This window comes from Oncorhynchus nerka, linkage group LG22, assembly GCF_034236695.1.
Source record: "Oncorhynchus nerka isolate Pitt River linkage group LG22, Oner_Uvic_2.0, whole genome shotgun sequence".
Lineage (NCBI taxonomy): Eukaryota > Metazoa > Chordata > Actinopteri > Salmoniformes > Salmonidae > Oncorhynchus > Oncorhynchus nerka.
Window position 1 is genome coordinate 60,466,282 of NC_088417.1, and position 16,817 is coordinate 60,483,098.

At 42.6% G+C, this 16,817-nt stretch overlaps 1 protein-coding gene across 1 annotated transcript in view; it reads left to right on the forward strand.

Moving 5' to 3' along the window:
• Positions 1–16,817, forward strand: part of LOC115105423 (rho GTPase-activating protein 32-like) — a 225,765-nt gene that overhangs the window by 173,931 nt on the left and 35,017 nt on the right. The window contains 1 exon segment of the mRNA XM_029627457.2: positions 7,824–7,898. Coding sequence (XP_029483317.2) covers positions 7,824–7,898 — 75 coding nt within the window.

Sequence of the window (16,817 nt, forward strand, 5' to 3'; positions counted from 1 at the left end):
AGCAGAGGTAACTCTGGGTCTTCCTTTCCTGTGGCGGTCCTCATGAGCCAGTTTCATCATACCGCTTGATGCTTTTTGCAACTGCACTTGAAGAAACAGTCAAAGTTCTTGAAAATTTCCTGACCTTCATGTTTTAAAGTAATGATGGACTGTTGTTTCCCCTTTGCTTATTTAAGCTGTTCTTTCCATAATATGGACTTGTTTTTTTTTACCAAATAGGGCTATCTTCTGTCTACCCACCTACCTTGTCACAACACAACTGATCGGTTCAAACGCATTAAGAAGAAAGAAATTCCACAGATTAACTTTTAACAAGGCGCACCTGTTAATTGAAATGCATTCCATGAATGCATTTCATGAAGCTGGTTGAGAGAATACCAATAGTGTGCAAAGCTGTCATCAAGGCAAAGGGTGGCTACTTTGAAGAATCTCAAATATAAATTATATTTTGATTTGTTTCCTACATGATTCCATAGGTGTTATTTCATAGTTTTGATGTTTTCACTAATCTTCTACAATGTAGAAAATAGTAAAAAATAAAGAAAATCCTGGAATGAGTAGGTGTGTCCAAACTTTTGACTGCTACTATAAGTATTCAGACCCTTTGCTATGAGACTCGAAATTGAGCTCAGTTCAAATAAAATTTAGTGGTCACATACACATATTTAGCAGATGTTATTGCGTGTGTAGCGAAATGCTTGTATTCTTAGCTCCAACAATGCAGTAGTATCTAACAATACACAAATATAAAAGTAAAGGAATGGAATTAAGAAATATATAAATATTAGGATGATCAATGTCGGAGTGGCATTGACTAAATACAGTAGAAGAGAATATAGTATATACATATGAGATGATTATAGCAGTATGTCTCCATTATTAAAGTGTTCAGTGATTACATGTCTATATATACACAACCGTTCAAAAGTTTGGGGTCACTTAGAAATGTCCTTGTTTTTGAAAGAAAAAAATTGTCCATTAAAATAACATCAAATTGATCAGAAATACAGTGTTGACATTGTAAATGACTATTGTAGCTGGAAACGGCTGATTGTTAATGGAATATCTACATAGGTGTACAGAGGCCAATTATCAGCAACCATCACTCCTGTGTTCCAAAGGCACGTTGTTAGCTAATCCAAGTTTATCATTTTAAAAGGCTAATGGATCATTAGAAAAGCCTTTTGCAATTATGTTAGCACAGCTGAAAACTGTTCTGATTAAAGAAGCAATAAAACTGGCCGCCTTTAGACTAGTTGAGCATCTGGAGCATCAGCATTTGCGGGTTCGATTACAGGCTCAAAATGGCCCGAAGCAAATACCTTTCTTCTGGAACTCATCAGCCTATTCTTGTTCAGGGATATGAAGGCTATTCCATGTGAGAAATTGCCAAGAAACTGAAGATCTCTTCCAACGCTGTGTACTACTCCCGTCACAGAACAGTACAAACTGGCCCTAAACAGAATAGAAAGAGTGGGAGTCCCCGGTGCACAACTGAACAAGAGGAGAAGTACATTTGAGTGTCTAGTTTGAGAAACAGACGCCTCAACTGGCAACTTCATTAAATAGTACCCACAAAACACCAGTCTCAACATCAACAGTGAAGAGGCAGCTCCGGGATGCTGGCCTTCTAAGCAGAGTTGCAAAGAAAAAGCCATATCTCAGACTGGCCAATAAAAATAAAAGATTAAGATGGGCAAAAGAACAGACACGAGACAGAGGAAGATTGGGAAAAAAGTGTTATGGACAGACAAATCTAAGTTTGAGGTGTTCTGATCACAAAGAAGAACATTTGTGAGACGCAGAAAAAATGAAAAGATGCTGGAGGAGAGCTTGACGCCATCTGTCAACCATGGTAGAGGCTATGTGATGGTTTGGTGGTGGTAAGTGGGAGATTTGTACAGGGTAAAAGGGATCTTGAAGAAGGAAGGCTATCACTCTATTTTGCAACGCCATGCCATACCCTGTGGACGGTGCTTAATTGGAGCCAATTTCCTCCTAAAACAGGACAATGACCCAAAGCACAGCTCCAAACTATGCAATAACTATTTAGGAAAGAAGCGGTCAGCTGGTATTCTGTCTATAATGGAGTGGCCAGCACAGTCACCGGATCTCAACCCTGTTGAGCTGATGTGGGAGCAGCTTGACCGTAAGGTATGTAAGAAGTGCCCATCAAGTCAATCCAACTTGTGGGAGGTGCTTCAGGAAGCATGGGGTGAAATCTCTCCAGATTTCCTCAACAAATTGACAACTAGAATGTCAAATGTCTGCAAGGCTGTAACTGCAAATGCAGCAGTATGTATATATATGTATATACAATTTTTCTTCTGAGGTCTTGGCTGATTTCTTTCTTATATATATATATATATATATCAAGGGGAAATTAAAATAAATCAGCCAAGACCTCAGAAGAAAAATTGTAGACCTCAAGTGGTCCATCCTTGGGAGCAATTTCCAAACGCCTGAAGGTACCACGTTCATCTGTACAAACAATAGTACGCAAGTATAAACACCATGGGACCACACAGCCGTCATATAGCTCAGGAAGGAGATGCGTTCTGTCTCCCAGAGATGAACGTACTTTGGTGCGAAAAGTGCAAATCAATCCCAGAACAACAGCAAAGGACCTTGTGAAGATGCTGGAGGAAACGGGAACAAAACTATCTATATCCACAGTAAAATGAGTCCTATATCAACATAACCTGAAAGGCCGCTCAGCAAGGAAGAAGCCACTGCTCCTAAAACGCCATTAAAAAAAAGCCAGACTACGGTTTGCAACTGCACATGGGGACACAGATCGTACTTTGGTCTGTTGGGAAAAAATTATAACTGTTTGGCCATAATGACCATCGTTATGTTTGGAGGAAAAAGGGGGAGGCTTGCAAGCCGAAGAACACAATCCCAACCGTGAAGCACGGGGGTGGCAGCAGCATGTTGTGGGGTGCTTTGCTGCAGGAGGGACTGGTGCACTTCACAAACTAGATGGCATCATGAGGGAGGAAAAGTGTGTGGATATATTGACGCAACATCTCAAGACATCAGTCAGGAAGTTAAGGCTTGGTCGCAAATGGGTCTTCTAAATGGACAATGACCCCAAGCATACTTCCAAAGTTGTGGCAAAATGTCTTGAGGACAACAAAGTCAAGGTATTGGAGTGGCCATCACAAAGCCGTGATCTCAATCCCATAGAAAATGTGTGGGCAGAACTGAAAAAGCATGTGCGAGCAAGGAGGCATACAAACCTGACTCAGTTACACCAGCTCTGTCAGGAGGAATGGGCCACAATTCACCCAACTTATTGTGGGAAGCTTGTGGAAGGCTACCTGAAACGTTTGACCCAAGTTAAACAATTTAAAGGCAATGCTACCAAATACTAATTGAGTGTATATAAACGTTTGACCCACTGGGAATGTAATGAAAGAAATAAAAGCTGAAATAAATAATTCTCTCTACAATTATTATGACATTTCACATTCTTAAAATAAAGTGGTGATCCTATCTGACCTAAGACATTTTTACTAGGATCAAGTGTCAGGAATTGTGAAAAACTGAGTTTAAATGTATTTGGCTAAGGTGTACAGTGGGGAGAACAAGTATCTGAAACACTGCAGATTTTGCAGGTTTTCCTACTTACAAAGCATGTAGAGGTATGTCATTTTTATCATAGGTACACTTCAACTGTGAGAGACGGAATCTAAAACAAAAATCCAGAAAATCACATTGTATGATTTTTAAGTAATTCATTTGCACAGAGCAAAAACAAAGCCATGAGGTCGAAGGAATTGTTTGCAGAGATCCGACAAAGGATTGTGTCGAGGCACATATCTGGGGAAGTGTACCAAAACATTTCTGCAGCATTGAAGGTCCCCAAGAACACAGTGGCCTCCATCGTTGTTAAATGGAAGAAGTTTGTAACCACCAAAACACTTCCTAGAGCTGGCCAAACTGAGCAATCGGGAGAGAAGGGCCTTGGTCAAGGAGGTAACCAATAACTTGATGGTCACTCTGACAGAGCTCCAGAGTTCCTCGTTTGAGGTTGGAGAAACTTCCAGAAGGACAACCATCTCTGCAGCACTCAAATCAAATCAAATTTATTTATATAGCCCTTCGTACATCAGCTGATATCTCAAAGTGCTGTACAGAAACCCAGCCTAAAACCCCAAACAGCAAACAATGCAGGTGTAAAAGCACGGTGGCTAGGAAAAACTCCCTAGAAAGGCCAAAACCTAGGAAGAAACCTAGAGAGGAACCAGGCTATGTGGGGTGGCCAGTCCTCTTCTGGCTGTGCCGGGTAGAGATTATAACAGAACATGACCAAGATGTTAAAATGTTCATAAATGACCAGCATGGTCGAATAATAATAAGGCAGAACAGTTGAAACTGGAGCAGCAGCACAGTCAGGTGGACTGGGGACAGCAAGGAGTCATCATGTCAGGTAGTCCTGGAGCACGGTCCTAGGGCTCAGGTCCTCCGAGAGAGAGAGAAAGAAAGAGAGAATTAGAGAGAGCATATGTGGGGTGGCCAGTCCTCTTCTGGCTGTGCCGGGTGGAGATTATAACAGAACGTGGCCAAGATGTTCAAATGTTCATAAATGACCAGCATGGTTGAATAATAGTAAGGCAGAACAGTTGAAACTGGAGCAGCAGCATGGCCAGGTGGACTGGGGACAGCAAGGAGTCATCATGTCAGGTAGTCCTGGGACATGGTCCTAGGGCCCAGGCCAGTTGAAACTGGAGCAGCAGCATGGCCAGGTGGACTGGGGACAGCAAGGAGTCATCATGTCAGGTAGTCCTGGGGCATGGTCCTAGGGCTCAGGTCCTCCGAGAGAGAGAAAGAAAGAGAGAAGGAGAGAATTAGAGAACGCACACTTAGATTCACACAGGACACCGAATAGGACAGGAGAAGTACTCCAGATATAACAAACTGACCCTAGCCCCCCGACACATAAACTAATGCAGCATAAATACTGGAGGCTGAGACAGGAGGGGTCAGGAGACACTGTGGCCCCATCCGAGGACACCCCCGGACAGGGCCAAACAGGAAGGATATAACCCCACCCACTTTGCCAAAGCACAGCCCCCACACCACTAGAGGGATATCTTCAACCACCAACTTACCATCCTGAGACAAGGCCGAGTATAGCCCACAAAGATCTCCGCCACGGCACAACCCAAGGGGGGGGCGCCAACCCAGACAGGCCGACCACAACAGTGAATCAACCCACCCAGGTGACGCACCCCCCCCCAGGGACGGCATGAGAGAGCCCCAGTAAGCCAGTGACTCAGCCACCAATCAGGCTTTTATGGTAGTGGCCAGACGGAAGCCACACCTCAGTAAAAGGCACATGACAACCTACTTGGAGTTTGCCAAAAGGCACCTAAAGGACTCTCAGACCATGAGAAATAAGATGCTCTGGTCTGATGAAACCAAGACTGAGCTCTTTGGCCTGAATGTCAAGTGTCACATCTGGAGGAAACCAGTCATCTCTCATCACCTGGCCAATGCCATCTCTACGGTGAAGCATGTTGTAGGCAGCATCATGCTGTGCGGATGTTTTTCAGCGGCAGGGACTGGGAGACTAGTCAAGATTGAGGCAAAGATGAACGGCGCAAAGTACAAAGAGGTCCTTGATGTGAACTTGCTCCAGAGTGCTCAGGACCTCAGACAGTTTAATACATTTTAGAATAAGGCTGTAAAGGAATAATATGTGGAAAAGGTGAAGGGGTCTGAATAGTTTCCAAATGCACTGTAACACCTAGATCATTATATTGATATCTTTGCTTGAATATGAAGTTACTGTATTACTATATGTGTCCAATGAAAATTCCACAACTGCAAAATTTCACAACATGATAAATGAATCAATAGTTATCACGCTCTTGAATAACCACTTAAACTCGCGTCTCATGTCTCTGTTTGCATAATTTCAGTACTAATCCAATGCAAACACGTATTGCTGATCTATAGCTAGCCAAAACAAACACAGCCATTCAACACACGAGTGTAGCATGAAGCCCTATTACGTTCAGAAAGCGCAGCCACAACATTCCGATAGGTGTAATAGAAATTCTGTCATGGTTGTACTGACACTCTAACACGGGTAATGCTCTTAGATGAATCGTGAAATGTTTTTGCTTTTCTTTGTTCTTTTTGTCATGTCCCTGCCCATCTTCCGAAAACATCTGAAACCCTACCTCTTCAAAGAACATCTTAAATAATTCATCTGTCTTACCCCCCTTGTCTTTTCTTACTAGCACTGGCTTTGCTGATAACTTATTTATTAAGGACAAGTGTACTGACTATGACTGTGATATTTGGTTGTCTCACCTAGTGCATTCATATTACAATAACTAACTGTAAGGCTCTCTGGATAAAAGCGTCTGCTAAATTACTCAAATGTAAATGCAATGTTTTGGAATGACCAAACTGCCAAGCCCTTTCCATGGCATCATGTCCTATTCCTATCCTATATCCTGAAATGGTTTCCTATTCCCTATATAAAATGACCTACATTTGACCAAAGCTTCATTAGCTCTGGCCCAAAGTAGTGCCCTATATGGGGAATAAGGTACCATTTGGGACAGAGTCCCATGCACTCTCTCGCACAGCCAAAGGCACATTTAGCCTAATTTCAATCAGCCTTGAAAAATCCCTTTCAATCCAAGGGGTGAATCACCCAATGACTGTGTCAGAACCATCTCAGTTGCTTTGGGGTGGACGGCCGGGTAGGAGCTGAACCATGCAAGGCCTGCTGGGAATGATATCAAGGCAGAGGGAACAGGGAAGTGATGACATGGCACAAAAAAAAGACAATCCCCCACAAGATCCGCAATGAGGAAATAGCATCATCATCATAACTATGTAGTCTCAGGTTTTGTTAAGGGTTAAGGCCCAATGTTATCTGGCACACAGAAGTTAAAGCCAATGTTTCCCAGCATATTGACAATATGAAAAGAATGCATCATGCTGTCTGTCATACTGTCACACATAGTGTCCTGAATGCACACAAAGAAAGCACACTGGAAATGACTCATGTTTGCTTGCCAAACCCTTCTGCTTTTAGGTGATCTCCTCTCTTTGGGCTGCCATGTTGTTCACAAACGCAAAACCATTTGCATGTTGTTTTTTTGTTGTTGCATGGCTTCACTCTGCTCCACAATTTTTTTTAATCTTGTTTATTTCACTGTCATCCCCTCTGCCCCCCACCCCACCTCAGCATCCCCCTACTCGGGTCTGCGGCCTGCCTCCTGGAGTCTCTTCCCACCCTGTGCGTGCTGGTATACAACCCCCTCTCCCGCTCACTCGCACAGTTCAAGGCATCCTTCCTTCTTTCCTTCCTTTTTAAATGACGGGACAGGTAGAAGCCATGTGATGGAAACATTGCATTCCCTTCTCCAATTATGTCTAATCAGTGATTAGAGAAAGGGAGGAAGGATGCACTTTTAAATCATTTGAACACGGCCACACACTTTTCTTCCCTACATTGTTTCCTCCTTTCACACCTGGTTGTCAAATTGAATTTGTTCTTTACAACACTTAATGCTACTTTCTACTGCCTGACACCAATTTTGACAGTAAGTGATTTGATTTGCTGCCATTTCTTTCAATGACACTTCTACAAAGTTGAAGTATTCACTGTCCAATGATGTATTATGAAAGTGTCAGACGCCAAGCTATCTGACTGAGTGACAGTCTCGAAACAGAAGAAAAGCTGTTGTTCCTGCCATGTTCCTCCTCTAAACAGAACCATTCTCTCCCTCTCCGTTCCCCCCGCTCCTACCCTCCTCTCCTTCCCGTCCATCCGTCTGTGCACCTGCATGCAGATTTGGAGATGGAGAGTGTAAAGCAGGACAATGCATGGGTGGCCGACCCATTAAACCACTACAGCCTGAGCTCAGGTAGACCCGTGTATCCATCCATACATGTGCCATAACCACCCTAGAGCTAACCCCCTACTAACGCACACGACACGCCACTGGGGCACTCTGTCGGTCTGTCTGTTCACAAAGTCTTTACAATACCCATGCACTAGGACCAGAGTCCTTGGTTAATTATTAGTTAGTTACTCATCATTCTTCGTGCACGCTATGATGTAAAAAAGATACTTCAGGAGCCTTCTCTTGGTGCGTGGGGACTTCACTTGAACTGCTAAATCCACTCACTCTCTAACCTGAACACTGTTGTCGGAGTGAAATGTATCCACCTTTATCAGATTCACACGCACTAGACTTGATTAGCTGACAACTAGATTTTTTTCCAGTGAATGTGTTTCCTTGTTATTTACCCTTTTCATTTCAGGTTTATCAGGATTTATTTTTCAACTCTTCTCTGTATATGCAAATGAATGGACTGAAAATATGATCATGCTGCTTTTTTCTTCAGACCTCTGGAATTGTCCCCCTATCTGGTTCCCAGTCAGCTGTAGTTGTCGACTCTGTTTGGTTTCACCTGAAAGACTTTCGGCTGTGGCTGGGGTCTAGACTGTTTTGATTTATTCAAGTCCCCTCTTTAAAGTGGGGGCTATACAATTATCATTTGGAGCATTAAGCATTGTCCTACAACAGCAAGAAGAACAGTCTTCTCTATGGTGACTGAAATTGCTACATTCCTAACAGAGGGAACCCTGGCCTGTTCAAACGTACACTGACCAGCTACCCATGCATGGAAAATGGCCTCTGTCCTTTTAGCCAGCTAACTTGGATTTAGATTTCTACCTCTGAAATGTCAGAGTGAGTCGATTGAAAGAAGTCCTTTGCAGTTGGCTGCACCTCTGTATGGAGATGCCTTTGAAATTGTCGATCTGAGTTACTGTGTAAAGCCGACACGGATCTCTCTCTCGAAAAGAAAAAAAAAGTAGTCATTTTTAACTTGAGTGTAAAAGGACATCTGCAAACTGTCTCACTTGGATGAAGGGTTATGGTGTAACTGGACTGTTATGTTACTTTAAGTCTGATCCACTCATTCAAACACTGAAGTCTGAGCTACAGTGTGATCAGCTCTGCTCCTTTCTCCAGCCTGACTGCTCCAGTAGGGCCGGCGTTTGTCCAGATGTTCTGAACCTGCTACTCTTTCCATCCCCTACTTCCTCCGTGGGCTGGAGATGGCTTCCTGTCTGGAGACCAGTATAGTGACTTGGGCAGCTGTGAGGAGCACAAACAAGCCAAGACAGCTGGATGTGTCTATGAGAAAAACAAAGTGAGAGATAGAAGGAAGGAGAGAGAGAATGTGTGAAGGAGACAGTAAGATTTGTCCTGCTTCTGCCCATGGGACTTTGGTCGACACGTCCTGGGCCGTGAAACTATGTTAGGCACAGAGACCTAGTGTAGTTTGGGCCTGTGAGGAATGATGTGGGGGAGATTGTATTGGAAACTTAAGCACTCATTCTCTTTCATGCGGGACCAGGGTGCTCTCGCACCTACAATGACCCCTTAGGGTCGTGTTTTTGGTGTGCACACAACTTGTGCATGGTATGCCAAGGTGAATACAAAGGGAATGATTTGTTTCATGTAAGCTACTTTTAGGAGGGGTTGTTTGAGAGTAACTGAGTAATCAAGGCGTTTCCCATGTCAGTTCATTTGAGAACGTCAAACCATATTACACAGTTAAGTCTGTGTCCGAGTGGAGAGATTGAGAAAATGTTACCTGAGTCTTAAAAGGGGAGCTTAGTCTTCACCCTGCATGCATTGAATGCACATAGTGTGTACAGCTCCACAAAACGATGTGTGGTATGTTCTCCCACTATATTTATTGCTTCTGTAGCATTGGTGCCCTGTAATATTGACAGATTTGTTGGTGCAGGAATAGCAATCTTTTTCAGAGGTGGAGTTTGCCCTTGCATCAGAATCTGCCACTTCATAGTAAATAGAGGATGTCCTTGTCGTTTGGCCTCAAGACAACTCCAACCATACTTTATTAGTTACATTTTTTACTTTGAATTTCAATTGCTCCTTGATCACATGACGTAGACACTTCAAACCAACTTTGGATTGTTCACAAGGTAAGGACACACATTGCTTTTCCCCAAAAGCACCTTCTTAATTTTATATATATTGTGTAAATATAAAAACTCTTCAACCACGTGACTTAACGTCGTATCAACTGTCCATGTTGTACAACCTTTGCTTTTCTCATAAAATGATTCCTAAATGTTATACATATTTTATTATTATATACTGAACAAAAATATGAACGCAACGTGTAGAGTGTTGGTCCTATGTTTCATGAGCTGAAATAAAAGATCACAGAAATTGTCCATACGAACTGAAAGCGTATTTCTCTCAAGTTATGGGACCAAATTTGTTTACATCTCTGTCAGTGAGCATTTCTCCTTTGCCAAGATAATCCATCCACCTAACAGGTGTGGCATATCAAGAAACTGAATAAACTGCACAGTCATTACACAGGTGCATCTTGTGCTGAGGACAATAAAGGCCACTCTAAAATGTGCACACAACACAATGCCACAGATGTCAAGTTTTGAGGGAGAGTGCAATTGGCATGCTGACTGCAGGAATGTCCACCAGAGCTGTTGCCAGATATTTGAATGTTAATTTCTCTGCCATAAGCTGCCTCCAATGTCGTTTTAGAGAATTTTGCAGTAGGTCCAACCAGCCTCACAACCGTAGACCACGTGTATGGCATCATGAGGGCGAGCGGTTTGCTGGTTTCAATGTTGTGAACAGAGTGGTGGTGGAGTTATTGTATGGGCAGGCATAAGCTATGGACAACGAACACAATTGCATTTTATCGATGGCAATTTGAATGCACAAAAATACCATCAAATCAATTTTATTTGTCACACACGTGTTTAGCAGATTTTATTGCGGATGTAGCGAAATGCTTGTGTTTCCAGCTCCAACAGTGCAGTAATGTCTAACAAGTAATATCTAACAATTTCACAACAATACACACAAATCTCAAGTAAAGGACCTAAGGCCCATTGTGAGGCCCATTTTTTAAGGTATCTGACCAACAGTATTCCCAGTCATGTAAAAATCCATAGATTAGGGCCTAACGAATTTATTTCAATTGATTGATTTCCTCATATGAACGAATGTCTGGCGAATATAGATTCTCAAACCAACTTTACCACTGTGAGAAACTTGATTTGAACACTTTTGTTCCAAGACAGTATATTATTTCCTAACAAATATGCCACTTTGAGGTGCAAGATCGATTTGATTTTTCTATGACATGTTTTAATTTACATGTACTTGTATGTGGTTCGGGTTGTTGTGGGTTCGTGTTGAAACATGATATGTTTGTTATCATCATCGAAGTTAGATATATTCACACAGCGAATAGCAAATTATTTAGTCATTCTTATTATACTGCAGACACCACGACATTGATCTATTTTCAGCGTCATTAAACTATACGATGATTGCGAGTGGCATTTTCATATTCCTGCCTGCTCCCATAAAGAGAGGAATGAATGACCCAATTTGAAACAGAATTGCGGTCGTATTCCACATAGATTGGCACAGTGTTTCCATGCGTTGTCTTGTGAATGTAGTTTTGTTGTAAACTGACACTGGAAGGGGCTGGTCATTAACTGAAAGGGAAAAAGAAAAGAATGCTTGAAGAAACTTTGTTTGGGGGGCGATTGACGAGCTGAGGAGCGAGGCGCACACTTATCCGAATTCTCTTTCGACTGCTATTCACTGTCCATTGGTACTGTACCATACGTTTTGTGATTTAAGTTTAGTCGGCGGTGTCTTTTGAAGTAATTGGTCATAAACCAAATGATAAGGAGTTGCAGTTAGAGCAACAGCTTCTGGAAGGAAATGTCTACTGTTGACCTTGGATTCCCTATTTAAAGTGCCATCATCAAGTGAGAATCCCACTGCGTTTCGCAGGTAAGAATGTATTACGGTCTGGGATTTCATTTGTTTTAGTCTAGTACAGTGTGCACTCCAGTAGAATGGGGTTTGAATCTGCCCGTTAATGATTTGGCACCTTTTCACAACTCATTGATTGACAACCTGAAATGACGTTGTCGTTCAATGAGCTCGAGCCGTTTTATTGATCTTCTCTGAAATTCTTTCAGATGCTTTTGATTATTTTCGATCACCAAAGACAGATTCACGTGAAGTTATTGTTACAATGCAACAGTCATGGGGCAGTCCTGTCATGAAAGGGATTTTGGCAGTTGAAGCCCTTATCTACTTCCCCAGAGTCAAATGAACAGTTTCCACTAGTTCCAACAGCCACAAAGTCAGACATTGCTGTAAAATAAAATGTATCTTAAAGGTTAAGCATGTGGTTAGGGTTAATGTTAAATTCACATAAAGATGAGGAATTGTAGAAATAAATGGGGTTTATGACTTTGTCTGTGGTAACTAGTGACAACCAGTTTGATGTACGTGGCTAACTATCATTAGCACAATTGCTAACATACATTACATAGCTCTTGAAACTCAAATCAACCCAAACATTCCTTTGACAATTGCCCTAAAATGATTATTTGCCTCCTACTGAGTTTAATGAGGTACCAGCTATTGCCCAACTATGTATCAGGTTAGGTTGATACTGCTTTCCCAGCTCGTTACCTTCAATGACTGAGCAAATTGTGATGGTCTGTTAAAATTCAACAGCAGTTAGTGTCTTGCAGAAGTATTCATCCCCCTTGGCGTTTTTCCAATTTAGTTGCATTACAACCTGTAATTTAAATTGATTTTATGTGGATTTCATGTAATGGACATACACAAAATAGTCCAAATTGGTGAAGTGAATTTTTTTTTTTATGACTTAAAAGAAAAAGTGGTGCGTGCATATGTATTCACCCCCTTCGCTATGAAGCCCCTAAATAAGATCTGGTGCAACCAATTACCTTCAGAAGTACGATAATTAGTTAAATAAAGTCCACCTGTGTGCAATCTAAGTGTCACATGATCTCAGTATATATACACCTGTTCTGAAAGTTCCCAGAGTCTGCAACACCACTAAGCAAGGGGCACCACCAAGCAGGTGGCACCATGAAGACCAAGGAGCTCTCCAAACAGGCCAGGGACAAAGTTGTGGAGAAGTATAGATCAGGGTTGTTTTTTTTTTAAATCAAACTTTGAACATCCCACGGAGCACCATTTAAATCCAGTATTAAAAATTGAATTGAAATAATATGGCACCACAACAAACCTGCTAAGAGAGTGCCGGCCACCAAAACTCATGGACCAGCAAGGAGGGCATTAATCAGAGAGGCAACATAGAGACCAAAGATAACCTTGAAGGAGCTGTAAAGCTCCACAGCGGAGATTGGAGTATCTGTCCATAGAACCACTTTAAGCCGTACACACCACCGAGCTTGGCTTTACGGAGGAGTGGCCAGAAAAAAAGAAAAACAATAAGAAGAATAAGCTTCAAGAAAACAATAAGAAAACACATTTGGTGTTCGCCAAAAGGCATGTAGGAGACTCCCCAAACATATGGAAGAAGGTACTCTGGTCAGATGAGACTAAAATGTAACTTTTTGGCCATCAAGGAAACCGCTATGTCTAGCGCAAACCCAGCACCTATCATCACCCCGAGAATACCATTCCCACAGTGAAGCGTGGTGACAGCAGCATGCTGTGGGGATGTTTTTCATTGGCAGGGACTGTGAAACTGGTCAGAATTGAAGGAATGATGGATGGCACTTAATACAGGGAAATTCTTGAGGGAAACCGGTTTCAGTCTTCCAGAGATTTGAGACTGGGATGGAGGTTCACCTTCCAACAGGACAATGACCCTAAAAGCATACTGCTAAAGCAACACTCATGTGGTTTAAGGGGAAACATTTAAATGTCTTGGAATGGCCTAGTCAAAGCCCAGACCTCAATCCAATTGAGAATCTGTGGTATGACTTAAAGATGAGCTGTAGACCAGCGGAACCCGTCCAACTTAAAGGAGCTGGAGCAGTTTTGCCTTGATGAATGGGCAAAAATCTCAGTGACTAGATGTTCCAAGCTTATAGAGACATATCCCAAGAGACGTGCAGCTGTAATTGCTCTAAAAGGTGGCTCTACAAAGTATTGACATCCTCAAGTTTTCATATTGTAGTTTTTTACAATAAAAAATATTTTTCATCTTCAAAGTGGTAGGCATGTTGTGTAAATCAAATGATACAAACCCCCCAAAAATCTATTTTAATTCCAGGTTGTAAGGCAACAAAATATGAAAAACGCCAAGGGGGGTGAATACTTTTGCAAGCCTCTGTAGTTAAGTGTCTTATAGGCAGACCTATTCTATTTCTATGGGTCAAACTCCTTCACAATTCCCTTATGCTCGCAAAAATGGTGTTGAATTTTCATTTCACCGTTCATCTCTGAGTTGTGGCAATGACATCATATAATGACATGCATTAAATTGATTCATAGCTTTGCGATACCACATTGATCCTTTAGAGGTAAATTTGGCTTTTCAGTTTAAATGTCATAAACCTTATCTCGATAAAGGCTAAGATGGATGTCTTACAAAGCAGTTTCATGGGGACTTGCTGAAAATAAGACGTCGGAATGAACTCTCTGGTCCACCCAAGATATGTTTCGTGGTTCATCCGATGGGGTCATCCCCACAGTGACCGTGCGTACCCCAACCAGAATCCATTTAATCCCTGTTCCCCTAAGACTTCATGGCCAAGCACGACTCCAACACCATCAAGTTTGCCGACGACACAACAGTGTTATCCCTGATCACCGACAACAATGAGAGCATATAGGGAGGAGGTCAGAGGCCTGGCTGTGTGGTGCCAGGATAACAACCTCTCCCTCAACGTTATCAGTACAAAGGAGGTGATTGTGGACTACAGGAAAAGTAAGAACGAGCACACTCACATTCTCATCAACAGGGCTGTAGTGGAGCAGGTTGAGAGCTTCAAGTTTCTTGGTGTCCACATCACCAAAGAACTGTCATTTTCCAAACACACCAAGACAGTTGTGAAGAGGGCACAACAAGCCTATTCCCCCTCATGAGACTGAAAAGATTTGGCATGGGTCCTCAGATCCTCAAAACGTTTATACAGCTACACCATCGAGAGCATCCTGACTAGTTGCATCACCGCCTGGTATGGGAACTGCTCGGCCTCTGACCGCAAGGCACTACAGAGGGTAGTGTGTACGGCCCAGTCCATCACTGGGGCCAAGCTTCCTGCCATCCAGGACCTCTATAACAAGAAGTGCCACAGGAAGGCCCTAAAGATTGCCAAAGACTCCAGCCACCCTAGTCTGCTACCACACGGCAAGTGGTACCGGAGCACCAAGTTCTTCCCAACTGCATTGTTGGTTAACTGGCTCACATGGACACCACTGGCAATTAAATATATTTTTGGGCCACAGCTTGCATATAATTGGAGAAGACCATTAAACTGTGTTAAATGTATTAATCTCTCAATGGTGTCATTTTTCAATATTCTATAGCAGTTTTCCCCATGGAATACCATAGGACCTGCCTTTGTGAAGAATGTAAACATTGTCTCAAGGCAGCACAATGCTCCCACTCTATAAAAATGCTTCCAATCCAAAACAGTTCAGAACAGTTGCTGCAAATATTATGACTACATATGGAGATATTTTATTCGTTCTGATCTTTGGCAAGTGTTTTTTCGGGTGTTCGTGCACACTTAATTTTTTCTCAAGGCAAGCTGAAGTCGGTAGCTGAAGGCTCCGCCCCTTCGTTGGTGATTGGTCAACGGTTTGTTGTTATTCACTTGAGAACTACTGCACCAAATATCTAAGGTGTAAAAGTGTGCGAATAAGATCTCCTCAAATGTCTACTCAAGAAATCTGTCATTAATTTTATCTTAGATTAATTCTGACTATTTTTGAGGAAGTGTATACTGGCTACGTCATCTCAAGATGGACAAACTATTGACGCTTTTTTTCTCATTTTTCAAGCGAATGTGTATTAAGGGAGTATGCGAGCACACTGGTTCGCACCAGCCGAGCAGAGGTATGCAGAAGGCTTTAAGAGAGTCTGTTGTAAAGAGGGGGATGGGGGAGGGGTAATTGAGCAGGTAACTGGAGTGTGAAGCCTGCTGATCGTGAGTAGGTTGCAATAAGGCTCTCCTAATAGAACATGAGGTTAACATAATAGTTGGATTCCGTTTACATTTCTCTCCAGTAGTATTGTTGGACTGATGTTGCAAGTAGATAAGACTTCAATCGGCAGACTTATGTCCATTGGACTTACTTGGAAATGCATGGTTTAGTTTTTTTTTTTTTTTACCTTTATTTTACTATGCAAGTCAGTTAAGAACAAATTCTTATTTTCAATGACGGCCTAGGAACAGTGGGTTAACTGCCTGTTCAGGGGCAGAACGACAGTTTTGTACCTTGTCAGCTCGGGGATTCGAACATTCCATTCTGGTTACTAGTCCAACGCTCTAACCACTAGGCTACCCTGCCGCCCCGTCAGTTTCATGGCATAAGCATACCTTTTTTGTCCGTGTTATCTCGGCGATCTAAGCAACCTATCTCAATTCCAGAGAAGTTTCAACCAATGCCCCTCTCAACACTTACTTTGACCTTGCGGTTTGCGTCTACGTTCGGCCTGCACGCATCCTTTGAAACGACCCAACCTAATGGAATTGAATGTGGCTGTTGATGCGGGGCCGAGCGTGATGTTTGCTTTTACGCCGGTAACGGTTACTTTACCACACATCCGGTCCCAGAGCGCACTGGAGCCTCACGTGTCACGTGTGCTCCAGCAATCACAACCGTTTTGATAGCTCACAGTCTATGGCCTCCATCCAAGCTTTGGCTCCTCTTCGTTTTTCTCTCTCTCCCCCTCTGTCGTTCTTTCTCCCTCTCCACATGTTAGGTCAGCAGCAGCTGTCATGGCGT